Source organism: Vipera berus (assembly GCF_964194415.1).
Source record: "Vipera berus genome assembly, chromosome: 6".
In the NCBI taxonomy this organism is placed as follows: domain Eukaryota; kingdom Metazoa; phylum Chordata; class Lepidosauria; order Squamata; family Viperidae; genus Vipera; species Vipera berus.
This window is the reverse complement of record NC_138208.1, coordinates 11300613-11317457: the sequence shown is the minus strand read 5'-3', so window position 1 is coordinate 11317457 and position 16845 is coordinate 11300613. Positions and strand designations below refer to the sequence as shown.

At 42.3% G+C, this 16845-nt stretch overlaps 1 protein-coding gene across 1 annotated transcript in view; it reads right to left on the bottom strand.

The window, feature by feature from the left end:
* Positions 1 to 16845, bottom strand: part of SEMA3D (semaphorin 3D) — a 137298-nt gene that overhangs the window by 76213 nt on the left and 44240 nt on the right. Inside the window, exon 3 of the mRNA XM_081331001.1 lies at positions 8798 to 8958. Within this exon, the coding sequence (XP_081187127.1) occupies positions 8798 to 8958 (161 nt within the window). The remainder of the gene's footprint in view (positions 1 to 8797; positions 8959 to 16845) is intronic.

Here is a 16845-nt window from a genome sequence, read left to right as displayed (position 1 = left end):
GGCTCTTTTATGACTCGTGGACTTCAACTCCCAGAATTCCTGAGCCAGCATGGCTCAGCTTGGAAACCTCTCCCTTTCCCCTCAGCCTGGCTGGCTCAGGAATTCTGGGACTTGAAGTCCATGAGTCATAAAAGAGCCAAGGTTGCCTACCCCTGGTTTAGCCTTTAGAAACATCAACCAAGTCATCACCCTTTTTGAAATAGGCTGATTCTCTCTTGTTCTAGATTACAGGACAAAAACTTTTGGGAGGAAGATTCAAAGTGACTGTTGGGGCAATGGAAGAAGCCATTATAATATAGTACCATATGACCAATCCAGAAGGCTGGTGGCTTTCTTCACCAAGTGGAAACTAGATGGTCATCTGCCCAGGACAAACTGTGGCTGGATTCAACAATTCCTTCCAACTCTCGTATTCTGTTGCTCTAGGACAGACATGTCAAACACAAGGCCCGGGGGCCGGATCCGGCCCGCAAAGTGGTTTCATGTGGCCCGCGAAGCCATCCTGGAAACAGTGAGGGAATGGCCCCCACTGCCTTGGCCCTGGCCCAGAGACCCTCCTTCTGCCAGAGACCCTCAGATCTGTCCCACTCCTGCCCAGGCCCCCATAGGCACCCTTGATGCGAACAATGTAGAGCTGGCCATGCCCACCCAGTAGGCCATACGCACTCTAGCCATGCCCACCCAGTAGGCCACACCCACCCAGGACATACCCACCCGGCCCCCTAAGGGCAACCGCAATGCTGATGCAGCCCTCAATGAAATTGAGTTTGACACCCCTGCTCTATGATATGAAGCAGTGGCTGCTTTTACTCCTGTTTCACTGCAGGCAGCCTTTGACACCAGGAACAATATGTAACTCAGACCTCATGATCATCATGGCCATCAATAAGCTTTTCCTCTGTGGGTTCCCCTTGCAGGAGGAAGAGAATCCTCCAGATGGAAGGGAAAACACCAGCCATTCCATAAATCTGGAGCTAATGAGCCACACGTGATGGGAGCAGTGGATATTTTCATTGGGTTGATTTACGATTCCTTTTCAAAAGGAAAGCGGAGACAGTGAGGGATGGCTCAGAAAGTTCCCCGTTGTATTTAGAGGGGGGAAAAAAATGACCGCTGCTTTTAATACTGAGATTGCAACTCAACTTATAAGTGAAGCTGCAACTCACAATATGTAGAGCGACACGTTTTCCACGCAGAAAACTAGTAGCTCACTTAGTGATGGATTTACCGTTGTCCACATGGATGGAATGTAAGTGTCAGATGGCTACAGAAGAGGAGAATGGAAATCAGATGTGGGGTTTTTGGGGGGGGGTTTTGGCTTCAAAGAGCAAGTCACGACTCAGAGATCAGGTCTCTCTCCGTAGTGCTGAGATTCTCCAGCTATATGTACAGGGGCTGAAATGTGCTTGAAAAATTAAGTTGCTTGTATGGCTCACTCGTCTTTATTCCTTTTGGCAGAGAATTCCCAGGTGAACAGATTTTCTTTTTCCCAGTACCAATTCTAAGCCATGTCAGCCTGTGACAGACAGAAATCAGAAGGCATCTGGCCAGTAGCTTTATTGACTGACAAATTTTATTAAGAGGCATAGAGGTTCGTGAGTTCAGCTCATCAAAGTGTATGCTTTTTAGCAAAATTGCTAGTTAACAAAGATGCTACCAAGACGCCTTCTGCATCTTCATGGCTCGTGGATGACTCCAATGGAAAATACTGAGCTAAATATTTTTATTGATTTTTTATTAGGTTTATATGGCCACCCATATTTCAAAAGTGACTCTGGGTGGCGTACAACAATCAAGTAAAAAAAAAGTATAAAAATAATCATTATAAAAATATAAAAACCATGATTTACATTGAAATAGGCAAACCACAAGGAGCAGCAGAGAGTGAATAGCAATAGCGCTTAAACTTATATACCGCTCCATGGTGCTTTATAAAAGCTCTCTCTAAGCTGCCCCCAACGATCTGGGTCCTCATTTTACTGGCCTCAGAAGGATGAGAGGCTGAGTCAACCTTGAGCCCCATCAGGATCGAACTCCAGGCAGTGAGCAGCGAGTTTGCCTGCAATGCTACACTCTAACCGCTGGGCCACCAAGGTTCTGAATTGTCCACTGAGTGATGGAGCCATTTTAGAATGTCACCGGTGCCCTGGAGCTCCAGGCCCGATGACAAAGCCAGGTTTTGAAGGATTTCTTGGATATTAACAAGGATGGACCTAAGATCACTTCAGGGACGTGAAGTCAATATTCCACAAAGCAAAGAAAGTCCACCTCCTTGGACTTATCAGATGACGTGTTAATACCACTTTACAATGCCTTGGTAAGGCCACACTTGGAATACTGCATCCAGTTTTGGTCACCACAATGTAAAAAAAAATGTCGAGACTCTAGAAAGAGTACAGAGAAGAGCAACAAGGATGATTAGGGGACTGGAGGCTAAAACATATAAGGAACGGTTGCTGGAATTGGGTGTGTCTAGTTTAATGAAGAGAAGGACGAGGGGAGACAGGACAGCACTGCTCCAATATCTCAGGGGCTGCCCCAAAGAAGAGGGAGTCAAGCTATTCTCCAAAGCGCCTGAAGGCAGGACAAGAAACAACGGATGGAAACTAATCAAAGAGGGAAGCAACCTAGAACTAAGGTGAAATTTTCTGACAGAACAATTAATAAGTGGAACAACCTGCCTCCAGAAGCTGTGAATGCTCCAACACTGGAAGTTTTTAAGAAGAGACTGGACAGCCATTTGTCTGAAATGGTATAGGGCTTCCTGCCTGAGCAGGGGGTTGGACGATGACCTCCAAGATCCCTTCCAACTTTATTATTATTATTATTATTATTATTATTATTATTATTATTATTATTATTATTATTATTATTATTATTATTATTATTATTATTATTATTATTATTATTATTATTATTTATTGGTATTCACAGTATTTAGCCTTCTCTAAAACAGCTTGCTCAAAATAAGGGAGTTCCCTCTACTTATTCTTTGCCCAGATGCACATCAATTACATCTGGCTTTCACAGGCCTTTAGCGTTGGCAGCTTGTCAATATTTTGTTGTTCTTCGATAGCAGCACATCACAGCAGACCGGGGGTGAATGTCAACATCAACTCCACTATGTCTGGTGTGCTGAATCCCTGTTTACATTCCTGAGTAACAAAACTTCTTAAAAAACAAGCAACAAACATGTCAAGATAAATAAATATTTTAAATGAGCCTTCCACCCGGGATTTAGGGAGGGCTCTTAGCGAACTATACTCTGTCATTGTGGTGAAATCACGGAACTGCAGCGTCATTTTGTGGACAAACTGGAAACTGTGAAGGATCTATCCTGGCACGCTGTTGTAACCAAATATCTGCCCTGATATTCAGAATAGGCATAAACATTCCAAGTATCAGCTTTGCATCATTTAGCTGGTGAGCAGCTCAAAGCTTCCCTAGCAAATTGCTCAAGCTGACCGCTTCTTTTTGGAGTTAACATCTATTTTCTGGAGATTTATAAGGTAGAACATCATTTATTGATGGGCGTCTGTACACAGAGGCATCCTCACTAATTTTTTTAAAAAATGGCTGTCCCTTATTCCATAGTCCCAAATCTCCATTCTAGGGCACTCCATCTTCTCATGTGATGTTAAAGGCCAGATTTTTTTTCCCTTTGTGTTCTCGCTTTGCATTCATCCTCTGTCCAATCACTGCAGGGAAGCATTTCATACATCATTCTGATTTAAGGGGTTTCTCCCATATGGAGGGGATTTTGTCCGATGACACAATCTCAAGGCAAGTGAAGGACTGGCTTGTCCCAAAGGATGCCGTTTCCTCATCTAGAGGAAGCTCTGAAGCAACCAGGTGGCATCTAGCCAACACAAACCCGTCTTTACGAACACAGCACAACACAAACATTACATTCTGACACTCATTCTGCCTCCAGGAAGTATCTTTCCAGCCTTTCACATGGGCTTGACGGACATAAAAATCGTGGTTGGAAGTGCAAAACAGAAAGAGATGCAGAGGTACTTAAAAAGGTAGGCTGGTTGCCAAAAGACCCAAGCACCTATAGGTCCCTCTGAGACCTCTATTCGGGGAAAATAATTTAGAACAGGAGCTCACCTTCCAATATGCTGCTGTGCACTAGTGGCTCACGACAAAGGTCAGGGAGAAACTTATCAGAAACAGATGGGTCCAGCTGCAAAACTAAACAGAAGCCCACGAGGCTGCCTGACTAACCACATCCAAGGAAAAGCAAGGCCTACAGAAGAAAAGTTTGAAAACCTCTTGGCAGTCTTAAAAATCCTCAGGAATGAACTTGCTTTGGTAACCAGAGTTGAACTGTGAGGCAGATAACTAGGCTTAACCTTCAGTATTTCAACTGGAACATAGATTCTACATGGGATAAGCCAAGACACTCTAACCAGGCATTCTTCAGATGTATTGAACTGCAATTCTCTGACTTCCTAGCCATCCAGCATGGCTGAGAGTTGCCTTTCCCACACATCTTGACCTCCAGCCTAGAAGTTCTAGAAAAGGGGTGTCAAACTGCCAGTTCGTAGGCCGGATGCATCATGTGGAAGCTGTGCCCACCCTGGGTCTGGCAAGGGGAAAAAAGTCGCCATACATCACAACATGTCACGTGACGTGGCGAGTTTGACACCCCTGCTCTAAGGAGAAGAAGGCTGACAGTTCTTGCAGCATGTGTCTAAAGCAGTTCCGGTCCACCCAAACTGGTTTTCTGAGGTGAAACACGTGACTTCTTGACTTCAGAAAAGAACCATGTTATCTTCATGGTCTGAACTGCTTCCCTGAAGTGGATCTACCTCACTTCATTACAGTCTAATGCCCTATTCCCAACCATGGCAACTTTAGGATAAGTGGACTTCCACTCCCAGAATTCCCCAGCCAGCCATTTTGGCTGGGGAATTCTGGGAATTGAAATCCATGTATCTTAAAGTTGCCAAGGTTAAACAACTTGGGTCTGATGTCTCAATAGAAGAGACACTGATGCTGTTACCTACTTGGGCAAGGGTCTTCAAACTTGGCTCTTTTATGACTTGTGGACTTCAACTCCCAGAATTCCTCAGCCAGGCATGCTGGCTGAGGAATTCTGGGAGTTGAAGTTCACAAGTCATAAAAAGTTTGAAGACCCCTGTACTTGGGTAATGAAACATCTGCAAGCAAAAAAAAAAAAAACAGGCTCAGAGAGTACCAGGGACTCCACAGACCAATGTCTCCATGATTTTACCTTGTTGGATCATTTTTGAAACATTGCTCCCTCTGCTACATTAGGGAGAGGGTGAGCTAGTGGTATCCATCAAATAAAATAGCTGCAAATATGACAATCAGCATGCTTACTGAGGACTTCACACTCATAAACCATAAGAAACCATCAGAAGCACACCAAGAAAGAAATGACAAGTGCTCCAAAAAGGATGACTGCATCCAAACGAATTTCTTTTAAAGTCTAGTCTGAGGCTGATTTGAGTCCATGCATTCTCTTCTTTCTTTGAAATACGCAATTTAGAATAGCCAACAACAACAACAAAAAAGTTCTCCTGTTTTTCTTCTTAAATGTATCAATACGTATTCTTCCGTGAAATCTCGAACAGCTATTTGATTATAGTAAAGTCACTTTGAATTATACCAAAGGCACATTACAATTTTATAGGAAGGGGTTATCACTCAGCGCATCTGCTTCCCATCTAACATGCCTGGGACTCCTGACAACAAAGCCAAAGAAGAAATAAAGACTATAGCAACAACTTGCAGTTTGGCATAATTTAGGAAATTGTGTCTCGTGTAGGGTTTGGTTGGGGTGTGTGTGTGTGTGTGTGTGTGTGTGTGTGTGTGTGTGTGTGACTGTCTGTGTTTATCCTCATAAAAGTTATTTCATAACCCTAGGATAAAACCTTAGTCTTCATGTCTTCTTAAGAAAACCTGAAACTGCTCTTGTGTGAAATGGCGGGTTGATAGGAAAGGTTTACGACAATACAGGTAGTCCTTGAGCCTAACATTTCTGTTGCTAAGTGAACCACTGCATTTTACGACCTTTCTTGCCACAGTTGTTAAGTGAATCACTGCAGTTGTTCAGTTAGTAACACGGCTGTTAAGCGAATCTGGCTTTCCCCATTGACTTTGCTCGTCAGAAGGGCGCCGAAGGGAATTGCATGACCCTGGGACTCTGCGATCGTCATAAATGTGAGTCAGTTTCCAGACTTCCAAATTTTGACCATGTGACCTTGGGGATGCTGCAATAGTCATAAGTGTGAAAAACGGCCATAAGTCATTTTTTCCCCAGTGCTGTTGTAACTTTCAATGGTCACTAAATGAACTATTGTTAAGTCGAGAGCTATCTTTTTTTTTAGTTACCGAAGAAGCCTGCTTTTGTCAACAACTTTGCTTTGGGTGTGTGTTGGGGGAGGGGCTCAATTTGAAAGGGGAACAATGAATTCTAATTTAGAAATTTAGCCTTGAATGCAGGCCATTCATTTGGCAGTTATAAGTTCCTAATTTTGGAAACAATTCTTCAGTGAAGGTAAGGAAGTGGAGACCATGGTTCATATTTCCCAGTTCATATTTCCTAAACTATTACATGCTTGCTTTTCCAAATAAATCTTCACCATGGACTTTGACAAACCATGTTAGGGAACAATATATATACTAGTGATGGTGAACCTTTTAGAGACCAAGTGCCTAAACTGCAACCCAAAACCCACTTATTTATCGTAAAGTGCCAACACGGCAATTTAATCTGAATACTGACGTTTTAGTTTAGAAAAAAAAACCAACTCCTACATTAACATCTTTTGTCTTAAAAGAAAACACAATAACAAAGCTTTCAATGACACAAGCAAGTTTTTACTGAAAGGTAAAAGTTTGCATTTGGCATGCTTTTGAACAATGAATGTGATTTTTGCTGTTGTATGCATGATGATAATTTGTCTAACCTTGGCTTATACTTTGTAAATTTGACAGCAACACATGCAGCACTCAGGTCATCTGTTAGTCTGTTGCTGGTGCCAAATTTGATATAATTCAAAGCTGAAAACAGCACGCTCTCTCCAGAGGCTTGTTTTGGCTAGGAAGGGGCTTGAGAAATGGCTTTTTCCTGCAAAATCTTAGCCAAAGAGCGAGGCGTGTGAGTGCCCCATCTGGCACGCGTGCCATAGGTTCGCCACCACTGATATATACAATGCAAATGTGCATTCATCTGCCAGATTGACAGGAGCAGATATATCACGCTGCAAAGCAATCGATGCGATTTAGCCACATATCACCAACTGATGGATTGATTGAATGTATCAGATGATAACTCAATGCAGTGGCCATTAAAACATGCCCATTTCCCCACAGTACAGTACGTAACTTTAAAAGGTACTGCCAAGTGATGGGGAAATCAGGAGATTCAAGCAGTTCAAAGGAATATAAGGATTTATTGCAAGCTTAAGCTCTCTAGAACACGGGTGTCAAACTCGCCATGTCACATGATGTGTTGCAACGTATCATGACTTTTTTCGCATTGCTGAGGTGGGCGTGGCTTCTGCATGATGCAACCAGCCAGCGGGCCGGCAGTTTGACACCCCTGCTCCGGAAGAATCTGGCCAACTGGCTCTTAAAGGAAATGAGTGGGAGATAAGGGAGGCATTCAAGGTGGGCTGGACTTCGATCTCCTGCAGGGGACACGCAAGGACTCATGGCTTATGAGGCGTTTGACACCCCCCCTCCCTCCCTCGGGAAGAGCCTGGTCATCTTCTACAGGTACGTGGTCTATTTTAAAAAAGAGATTGTAAGGGAAATGTATTTTTTAAATGTTTCTTGGACAAACATGCATTAAGAAACTAAAAATAGATATAAAAAAGTAAAGGTTCCCCCGCACATGCGTGCTAGTCGTTTCCGACTCTAGGGGCTGGTGCTCATCTCCGTTTCAAAGCCGAAGAGCCAGCGCTTGTCCGAGGACGTCTCTGTGGTCATGTGGCCAGCATGACTAGACGCCAAAGGCGCACGGAACGCTGTTACCTTCCCACCGTAGTGGTCCCTATTTTTCTACTTGCATTTTTACATGCTTTCAAACTGCTAGGTTGGCAGAAGCTGGGACGAGTAACAGGCGCTCACTCTGTTATGCGGCACTCGGGATTCGACCCGCCAAACCGCCGACCTTCTGATCGACAAGCTCAGCGTCCTAACCTACTGAGCCACCGCGTCCCTTAAAAATAGATATATCACTGCACATAAACATTTTTCGGCTCCTTTTCAAAAGAACATCCAAACAAGGAACTAGTTCTGGAATGGAACTAGAATCAGTTCTGGAACAAAAGAGGTACTAAGCTAAATCAAATGTGATGCATTCCCCCCTATTAACTGTAAGGGCCTCAGTGTGTTTTTGATGACTTCTAACAATAAGAATCCGTTCCTTCTTTCTCTTGTATCAATACGTAGAAGCAAAGTGAAATATGAGTGTTTCTGCATGAAGACTGACCTTGTTTGCATGTAGCTGTCATAATAGATGGGGAAAGACAGAGCAAGATGTTACAACTGTTTACATTCTAGCTCCATCGAGGGCAAAAGTCCAGCTGATATTTATCCTATTATATTGCTTTCCTGCTCCGAGGGGTCTGCGGGCTGACAAACCCAGTTTATTAAAAGCAAGCTATGTAACCATGGGAGGTTGGATTATTAAACCCACAGGATGGCCCAGGACAAATGATCCAAGCTTTTCACGAAATTACCGGGAGGAAGCAGATTGATGAAGAGACAGACCTATTGATTCTGTAAATATGGATATATACAAAGATAAACTGACCTTTTTTCCATTTTTGTTTAAGTCAACTAAGCTGAGCAGAAAGATGTGGTCCTTAGCACCGAGCAGGAGATGACCCCTTTCTTCATCAAGCAGCAGGGTCCGAAAATCCAGTCCTTCCATTGAGCCCAGGAATGGAACGCAGCTGTTCGAAAGCAGCAAGTCTGTGAGAGAATGAACCAAGAACGTGTAAACATCGCTCGTTGGTGTCTTCTGTAAATATATGTGCCCAGCAGGACTTTCGTTGGTTAGGATAACAAAGTGGAGTTAGCAAAAATCACTTGCCGGAGAACACAGGGCAGAGGAAGGTTAACATGGTATCTTTTTTTTGTTTTTTCATAAGCCTTCATATAAATATATGATATATATATATTCACAGGTCTGGTATAAGTTATGTAACTTTCCAGCTCTAGACTACTGCAATCTATTAGCTAATGTACTCTGCTCTGCTGTACTAGCATTATTATGTCCAGTTCTGGGCCCCGCAACCTAAAATGATCACCGTTAAAGTGGAGGAAGTCCAGAAGAAGATCTGAAAAACAAATCTTAGAAGAAATGGCTTCAGGAATGGGCAATGCAGAAGAGGACAGAGGAGATCAAAAAGAGGAAGAGGGGACTTGTTCTCTGTTGGTCCTGCAGGCAGGACCAGAAACGATGGAAAGCTGAATCAGATATTAGCAGGAAGAATGTCCTGCTAATAAGAGATGTCAACTAATAGAGGAGATGGCCTTGGAAAATGGGATGCTCCTTTTCCACTGGAGCTCTTCAAATTCAGACAAATGCTTTAGAGATCCTGTATTTCAGCTTGGACAGAGCTTTGTATTTGATTCCAAAGGATCATTCATGGGTTCCCTGTGACTCCAGAAAGACACCAGAGTTTTAAGGGAAGGGCTAAATGTGTGCCTCCATTTGGTCCATTTCGGAATCACGTGTGAGGGCTATTAAGCCCTCCAACTTAACAGCCCTCTCTAGATAGAGAGCAGTGGTTTTGCCATATTTATGTGGCCTTCCTGTTTGTGCTACAATTACAATAATGAACCCTTTCGACTGAACCGAATCCAAGGGCTTTAGACTTCTCCAAAGAGAGAAAATTATGCAGTGTACTATATAAGGAGTTGCCTGACATTTTGGGAAGCCCTACGCATTGAATCAATAAATACATTTCCTTGAAATACCTCCTTCTCTGTCATAGGACCGGCTTAGCCATCAGTGTCATGATCACAAAAGGCAGCCTTCAGGCACAAAACAGCCCCATTAAAACTTTGAAGACATAATTGTACATAATATTTTCAAATAAAGTTTGACAGAAGGCACAGCTGCATAAATAGGCCTTTTAAAAATATTATGGCTATTATAATTACTATTACCGAGATGATGAAATGCAATTTGGTGCCTTCCAATTATTGGTGACAGAACAATAAGCCCGGTTCATAGAATGTAGCCAGTCCAAATAATTGGCTTATAAACATTGTAAGTGAAAATGTGTCCAATCTAAAACAGTTGTCATTACAAAGACGACCTTGGGCTGTGGATTTGCGCAGGTTCCCTTGTTATAACCCGGCTTATCTTATGTCTTCTACTGCCAAGCAAAGCAAAGTCATCTTGTTACTCAAGCAGTTAAAAATGTACTTTTTTTTAAAGGAAATTGTCTACATGCTTAGCTGTTGATCTGATGCATGGAAAAGACCTGTTTCACCTAATCTTAAAATAAAACTGAAGAACGAAATTAACTGTTGGTACTTCCCTACTTACACCAATTTATTAATGTCATCAGCACTAAGCATTGTGAGAAGAAAGATAGTTTAGACAATGTTAGGTATCTTAAGGTGGATTTGCAGAAAGTGTTTAAGTGTTCAACACGTGGCTGGGGAATTCTAAGGGATTTATTCATTCATTCATTAACTCATTTATGAATTTATTTATGTCTTTATTGAATTTATTGGCCATCCATATTGTAGTAGGCAATGACTCAGCGGAAGCAGAGATGAAGTCCACACCTTAAAACTGCTGAGATTGAGAAACACTGGTCTAGTTTCACAAAGGTGAGTCTATCAAAAACCTGACAGTGAGAACAATTAATCAGCAGAACAGCTTCCCTCCAGAAGCTGTAGGTGCTCCAACACTGGAAGAGATTGGACAGCTATTTTTCTGGAATGATATAGGGACTCCTGCTTGAGTAGAGGGTTGGATTAGAAGACCTTCAAGGTCCCTTCCAACTCTGGTATTCTGTTATTCTGTTGCGACTGTTTCTCTGGTGTTTCAAAGTGGTCCTCTGTCCCTCTGCAGCACGTGCCAGAGACCATGTGCCTGTACGAACCCTGACTTGCATGGTAACTAGCACATTGCGTCTGACACTCAGCACCTAGGGCCAAGTCTGACTGTGTGGCCATCGATGCTTGGAAGAAAGCTTTGCTTTGTGTGGGTCTACTGTACAGAGAGGACAGAAGAGTTTATTGAAGTTTATTGAGTTTATTATTGAAAGACGAGTTAATTCCAAAACACAACAGCCATTTTCAGAGGCCTGCGCCAAGAAACAGAGAGGTCACTTGGAACATGCCAGTTGTGTCTCTTCACACACTCCGAGTGTCCCAAGGACAGAAGAGAGGGCGCGGCCCAAGTGCCAAACGCCCCCACTTGACTTCCAACGGTGCAAAAGAACAAATAAAGCAGAAAAGAGCTAAACACCACCACATTTGGTAAACGCTGTCATATCCAGCCCCTGGCCTTAAGTGGGAAGCCATTCAGGGATCCGATTCAGTTCTTGTTATCTCTCTTTAACTGGAATTGAAACAAACAAGTTTTAATTCATAGCAGTCACTTCAATCTCTCTTCCCCATCTTTAACAACTCTGTCAGCTTTCTAGCTTCGCTGCTAAAGCAATCAGCACATTGAGCCCTTGGGAAAAATAGGCAAAGGCTAATTTGAATGGAAGCTGTGGGGCTCTGCTAGAAAAGAAGAAATAAAACCTTTTATGCCCTGACAAATTTCATTTCATGCTGCCTGTTGGGAACACCTTAAACATCTTTTCAATTCCTTACAATGCAAACAGTCAGTCTTAGAAATTACCATAATGGATGATTTGCCCCATATGCCTCCATAATTCATATTCTCATTCTCATTCACCTTCTCTCATACACTTTTTTCTTAAAAAAAGGTGTTTTTTTTACAAACTGAAAATAAACTGAGATAAACCTGAAAAACGGAAAAAGTAATTCTGCTACAATTCATCAGCTGCGAGGGGAAAAAAAATGGCAGAGATGCTTAAAAGATACTTCGCGTCAGGATAATTTAATTCAAAGCTGGTCTCTTAAGTAATTCTATGAATCAATCCAGAAAGGAAGGAGAATACCTCACACTAAGCAGAAGTTTTATCTGGAGGGAAATTGTAGAAACAGACCATGATGGAGCTAAGCTAACATTTCAGTGTGAGTGCACATTTATCTCCCAGTCTGAAGGGTGCACTTGAATCCTGATAGCATCCAAGAGCCACACTTCAGAAGCAAAATTAAAAACTAAGCTTGATTTAATTTAATGTTGTCAGCCCAAGAAGGTGGACCAGGCCAAGAAACAGACGCCATGTAGGCCTAAAGCTACTTTTACTAGAACACTACATTAACAGAATCTTGCAGGTTTCCCATGTGCCTCTCTTCTCCCTCTTCATGTTTAGTTGCCTGTCTTGAGACACTGTCATACATTTCTCTCTTTGTCTGGGCTTAAGTCACGTTTACCTCTTTGTTGCCTTGGTAACAGGTCTTCCTCTTCTCCATCCTCTATATCAGAACCCCCAAAACTCTTCAGCTCATTGACCCCCTTCATGAAGTTTCAGATTGTTCATTGACTCTCCTCCAACATTTATTATATGAATGTTATTATATCTTACTGGTAAGAGCAACTTGTTGAAATTGCTGGCTATAATTATCAAATAAAGGTTAAAAAACTAATTAATGATGCTATGAATAAGGATAATAAAAAACCAATAGTGGATAGTCCCATCAACCCTGAGGGTCAATGTATTGACCACTTTAGACAGCCCTGCACTACGCTTTCTACAAATCTACGTTTAAATAGAGGGATTTTGATCACAACCCATATATTTAATCATTTCCCTCTTCTCTTTGTTAAATAGTAAATTGGGTTGCAATTTGTAAGATACTCTGGGGTTGGAGGGAGTTACGTTGTGTACACCTGTCCTAAATTCAGGACCAGGAAAGCCAAGCAAAAGCAAAGGAGATGCAGAAACCAAGTGGCACCAGGTCCAAATGAGTCTGAAGAAGAAGTTGGAGACCAAACAATGTTCTCATCAGAAGAAGTCTGTGTAACCTTCCAGACTGAAAGATTCAGAGAAAACCAGGCTCCCATTTAATGGATTTATTCTCAGTCCTTTTTTTTAATCTTCCAGCTCAGTCACATTTCCCATTCTGGCAGACATTGAATTCTACTGTTCCCAGCTACAGCACCATCTCTAGAAAAGATGGGCGCTATCTAACAAAATGAAATTCCATGGTGAAAAAAGTAAGGTTCTACATTTAGGCAGGAAAAAATCAAATGCACAGGTACAGTATAGGTGGTACCTTGCTCAATAGTAGTAACTGTGAGTGAGATCTCGGAGTCCTAGTGGACAATCACTTAAATATGAGCCAGCAGTGTGCTGCAGCTGCCAAAAAAGCCCACACGGTGCTAGGCTGCATTAACAGAGGGATAGAATCAAGATCACGTGTTAATACCACTTTACAATGCCTTGGTCAGGCCACACCTGGAATACTGCATCCAGTTTTGGTCACCACGATGTAAAAAAGATGTGGAGACTCTAGAAAGGGTACAGAGAAGAGCAACAAAGATGATTGGGGGACTGGAGGCTAAAACATATAGGGAACGGTTGCTGGAATTGGGTATGTGTAGTTTAATGAAGAGAAGGGTGAGGGGTGACATGATAGCAGCGTTCCAGTATCTCAGGGGCTGCCTCAAAGAAGAGGGAGTCAAGCTACTCCAAAGCACCTGAAAGCAGGACAAGAAGCAACGGATGGAAACTAGTCAAGGAGAGAAGCAACCTAGAACTAAGGAGAAACTTCCTGACAGTTAGAACAACTAACCAGTGGAACAACCTGCCTCCAGAAGTGGTGAATGCTCCAACACTGGAAGTTTTTAAGAAGAGACTGGACAGCCATTTGTCTGAAATGGTTTAGGGTTTCCTGCCTGAGCAGGGGGTTGGACTAGATGACCTCCAAGGTCCCTTTCTTCTTCTCTCTTCTTCTTCTTCTTCTTCTTCTTCTTCTTCTTCTTCTTCTTCTTCTTCTTCTTCTTCTTCTTCTTCTTCTTCTTCTTCTTCTTCTTCTTCTTCTTCTTCTTCTTCTTCTTCTTCTTCTTGTTATTTCAACAAGTTTCAGGCAGGTTCTATGAGACCAACCTGGGCTTTGAGGTATGACTTTTGCCTTTCAACATACACAACCCTCCTGGCTATATTCAATGTGTTCCTCCAAGGGAACTCCAAGGGGGGCATTTAGAAAGAGCCAAAACTTCTCAGGCAAACAAAGCAAATATGTAGGACTGAAGTACTGGACCAGTAGCTAGCTAGCAGCCCAGGGAAGAATATATTTTGCTGTTATTGGATTTTTGACTAATTGGTTGGTTTGCAAGTTGCCCCCGGCCACTGCTGTCTAGTTACGGAATTCAACTGGTCATGTTTATTTATTTATTTATTTAGTTAGTTATATTTATATACCGCCCTATTCCCTGAGGACTCAGGGCGGTTTACAGGGAATTAAAAATCCAAAATACAAAAATTAAGAACCAAATTAAAAAATATTAAATTGACCCTGTAGTCGATTAAAAAGAACCCTAAATTAAAATTTCTCCTCAGTCTGGGCCCGAGAGCTCGAAGAGCCAGGTCTTCAGGCCCCGGCGGAATGATCGGAGGTCGGGAGCAGTCCTCAGCTCCACCGGCAGCTGGTTCCAGAGGGCAGGCGCCCCCACTGAGAAGGCCCTATCCCTGGGTGTCACCCGCCGGCAATCTCTTACCGGCGGGACCCTGAGCAGACCCTCCCTGTGGGAGCGCACTGGGCGAAGGGCGTTTGATGACGGCAGCAGGTGTTCCCTCAAATACCCCGGACCCAGGCCATGTAGGGCTTTATAGGTGATAACCAGCACCTTGAATTTATCATTATGTTCGTTATTTTTTGGTTCTCCCTTTTAGTAGGGCGGGAAATTCTATGCATATCATATCATATCATCATACAAGTTGCTTCCTGGTCATCTTTGCCAAGATGTACAGGAAAGCAATGGGTCAAGTGTAGCCAGACATTCCTGGTGAAAGGAAGCAAAACCTCAGGGAGAAGAAGAACCGAAGAGACCATTCTAGGTTCAAGCCAGCTTTTCCACTGTCTCTACCACCTCCATTTCTTTCTCCCTCCAAGCCGTGTCCTATCTCATCTCTGGGTCTTAGCCAGGTCCACTGGAGAATTATCATGGAGAAATATTTGTTTCCCCTTCCCTCCCTCCTGCTCCCAATACAGACCCTCTTGCAATTCCAAAAAAGCAAAACCCAGATAAGTTCATAACTGTTTACACTGTCACGAAGCTGAGTAGGGTCAGTTCTCAAAGGTTATTCTTAGTTCAGCTGCTGCGTAAACCCCTGATGTCACTGAGGGATGGTAGAAGGGATAATTAACAGAGAGGAAACACGGAAGTCAGTAGAAACATGACCATCCATATTTAGCATCTAAAATTGAGGGGGGGAAAAACATCACAAAAACTATGTATTATCCACTTAGGCTGAGTCTCTCCGCCATCGCTTCTCCAAACTTGTAGCTGGTCTTTCCTTCCAGCATCTGGCTCTGTGTTTGTGTAGACGTGTTGCATTAAAACGTTTTGACTTCCTTCAGAATAATTCAGATGTTTCAACCAGGAGGAAATGCCAACGCTTCTTTGACTAGGAAGAGTGCAGATTCACCCCACCATGAAGACCAGCAATGGGTAACCATGCTGGCTGAAAATTGGAAAATGCTTTATTAATTCAGCCATGAATCTCACTGCAGAATTTCAAGAAATCCATCAGGACTGCATCCCTTTCTCAAAAGAAAGCCACTATTTTAAAGTCTCTTTATTTAGTGCCAAAAGTATAAAGGGACGTAAAGAATCTGAGACCTTTTCATGCCATCCACAAGGAGACATTTCATATCCTTTTATATCTTTGTGGCTTTCATACTAAACCATCTTTATGCGACATTGCAAGTTATTGTCTTAGCAGTGTTGATTTTTAATGACATTTTATTGTGACATTATCAGCCAAGGACTCATAAAACCAGTTTCACCAATCTTCAATTCTATTGCCCGACAAAACAAAACAAAACAAATGAAGATTTGTGTTGACAAGTTTTGTTTGGCCAAATAAATTTCATTTTCAAAAGATCCGATGACAATTGTGCTGCATGCTTTTTATTGAATAAGATAAATTATCTCGTACAAATCCTGAAAAATACCATAGGAAAGTCACTGCCAGAACAAACACCACAAATCCCAACCATGCTGGATGTAATGGCACTTGTTCTGTGCAATGTTTTGCTCAATGAAACTTTGCTCGTTAACCAGCATAAACTATAAAATAAACAACCATAGAGCTATAAATAAATCTATTGGAAGATGTGGCGAGACCTGGCCGTTAAAATTGCCAAGATTTGAATATGACTGAATAGATTATCATCACCGACAAATAAATCTGTAAGTCTAAAATTTGTAAGTTAATACAAATTGATTGAACTAACTTAATTTAAAATAACCTACCCTACCCAGATTCAAGACAAGAAACAATGGATAGATTATAATCAAGAATAGAAGCAACCTAGAATTAAGGAGAAATTTTCTGACAGTGAGAATAATCAATCAGTGGAACTGCTTCCCTCCAGATGTTTTGGGTGCTTTTTAAGAAAAGACTGGACAGCCTTTTGTCTGAAATGGTATAGGATCACCTCCTTGAGCAGAGGGTTAGACTAGAAGACCTCCAAGGTCCCTTCCAAGGCTGTTATTCTGTTCTGCTAAATAAACATACATTAGATTGA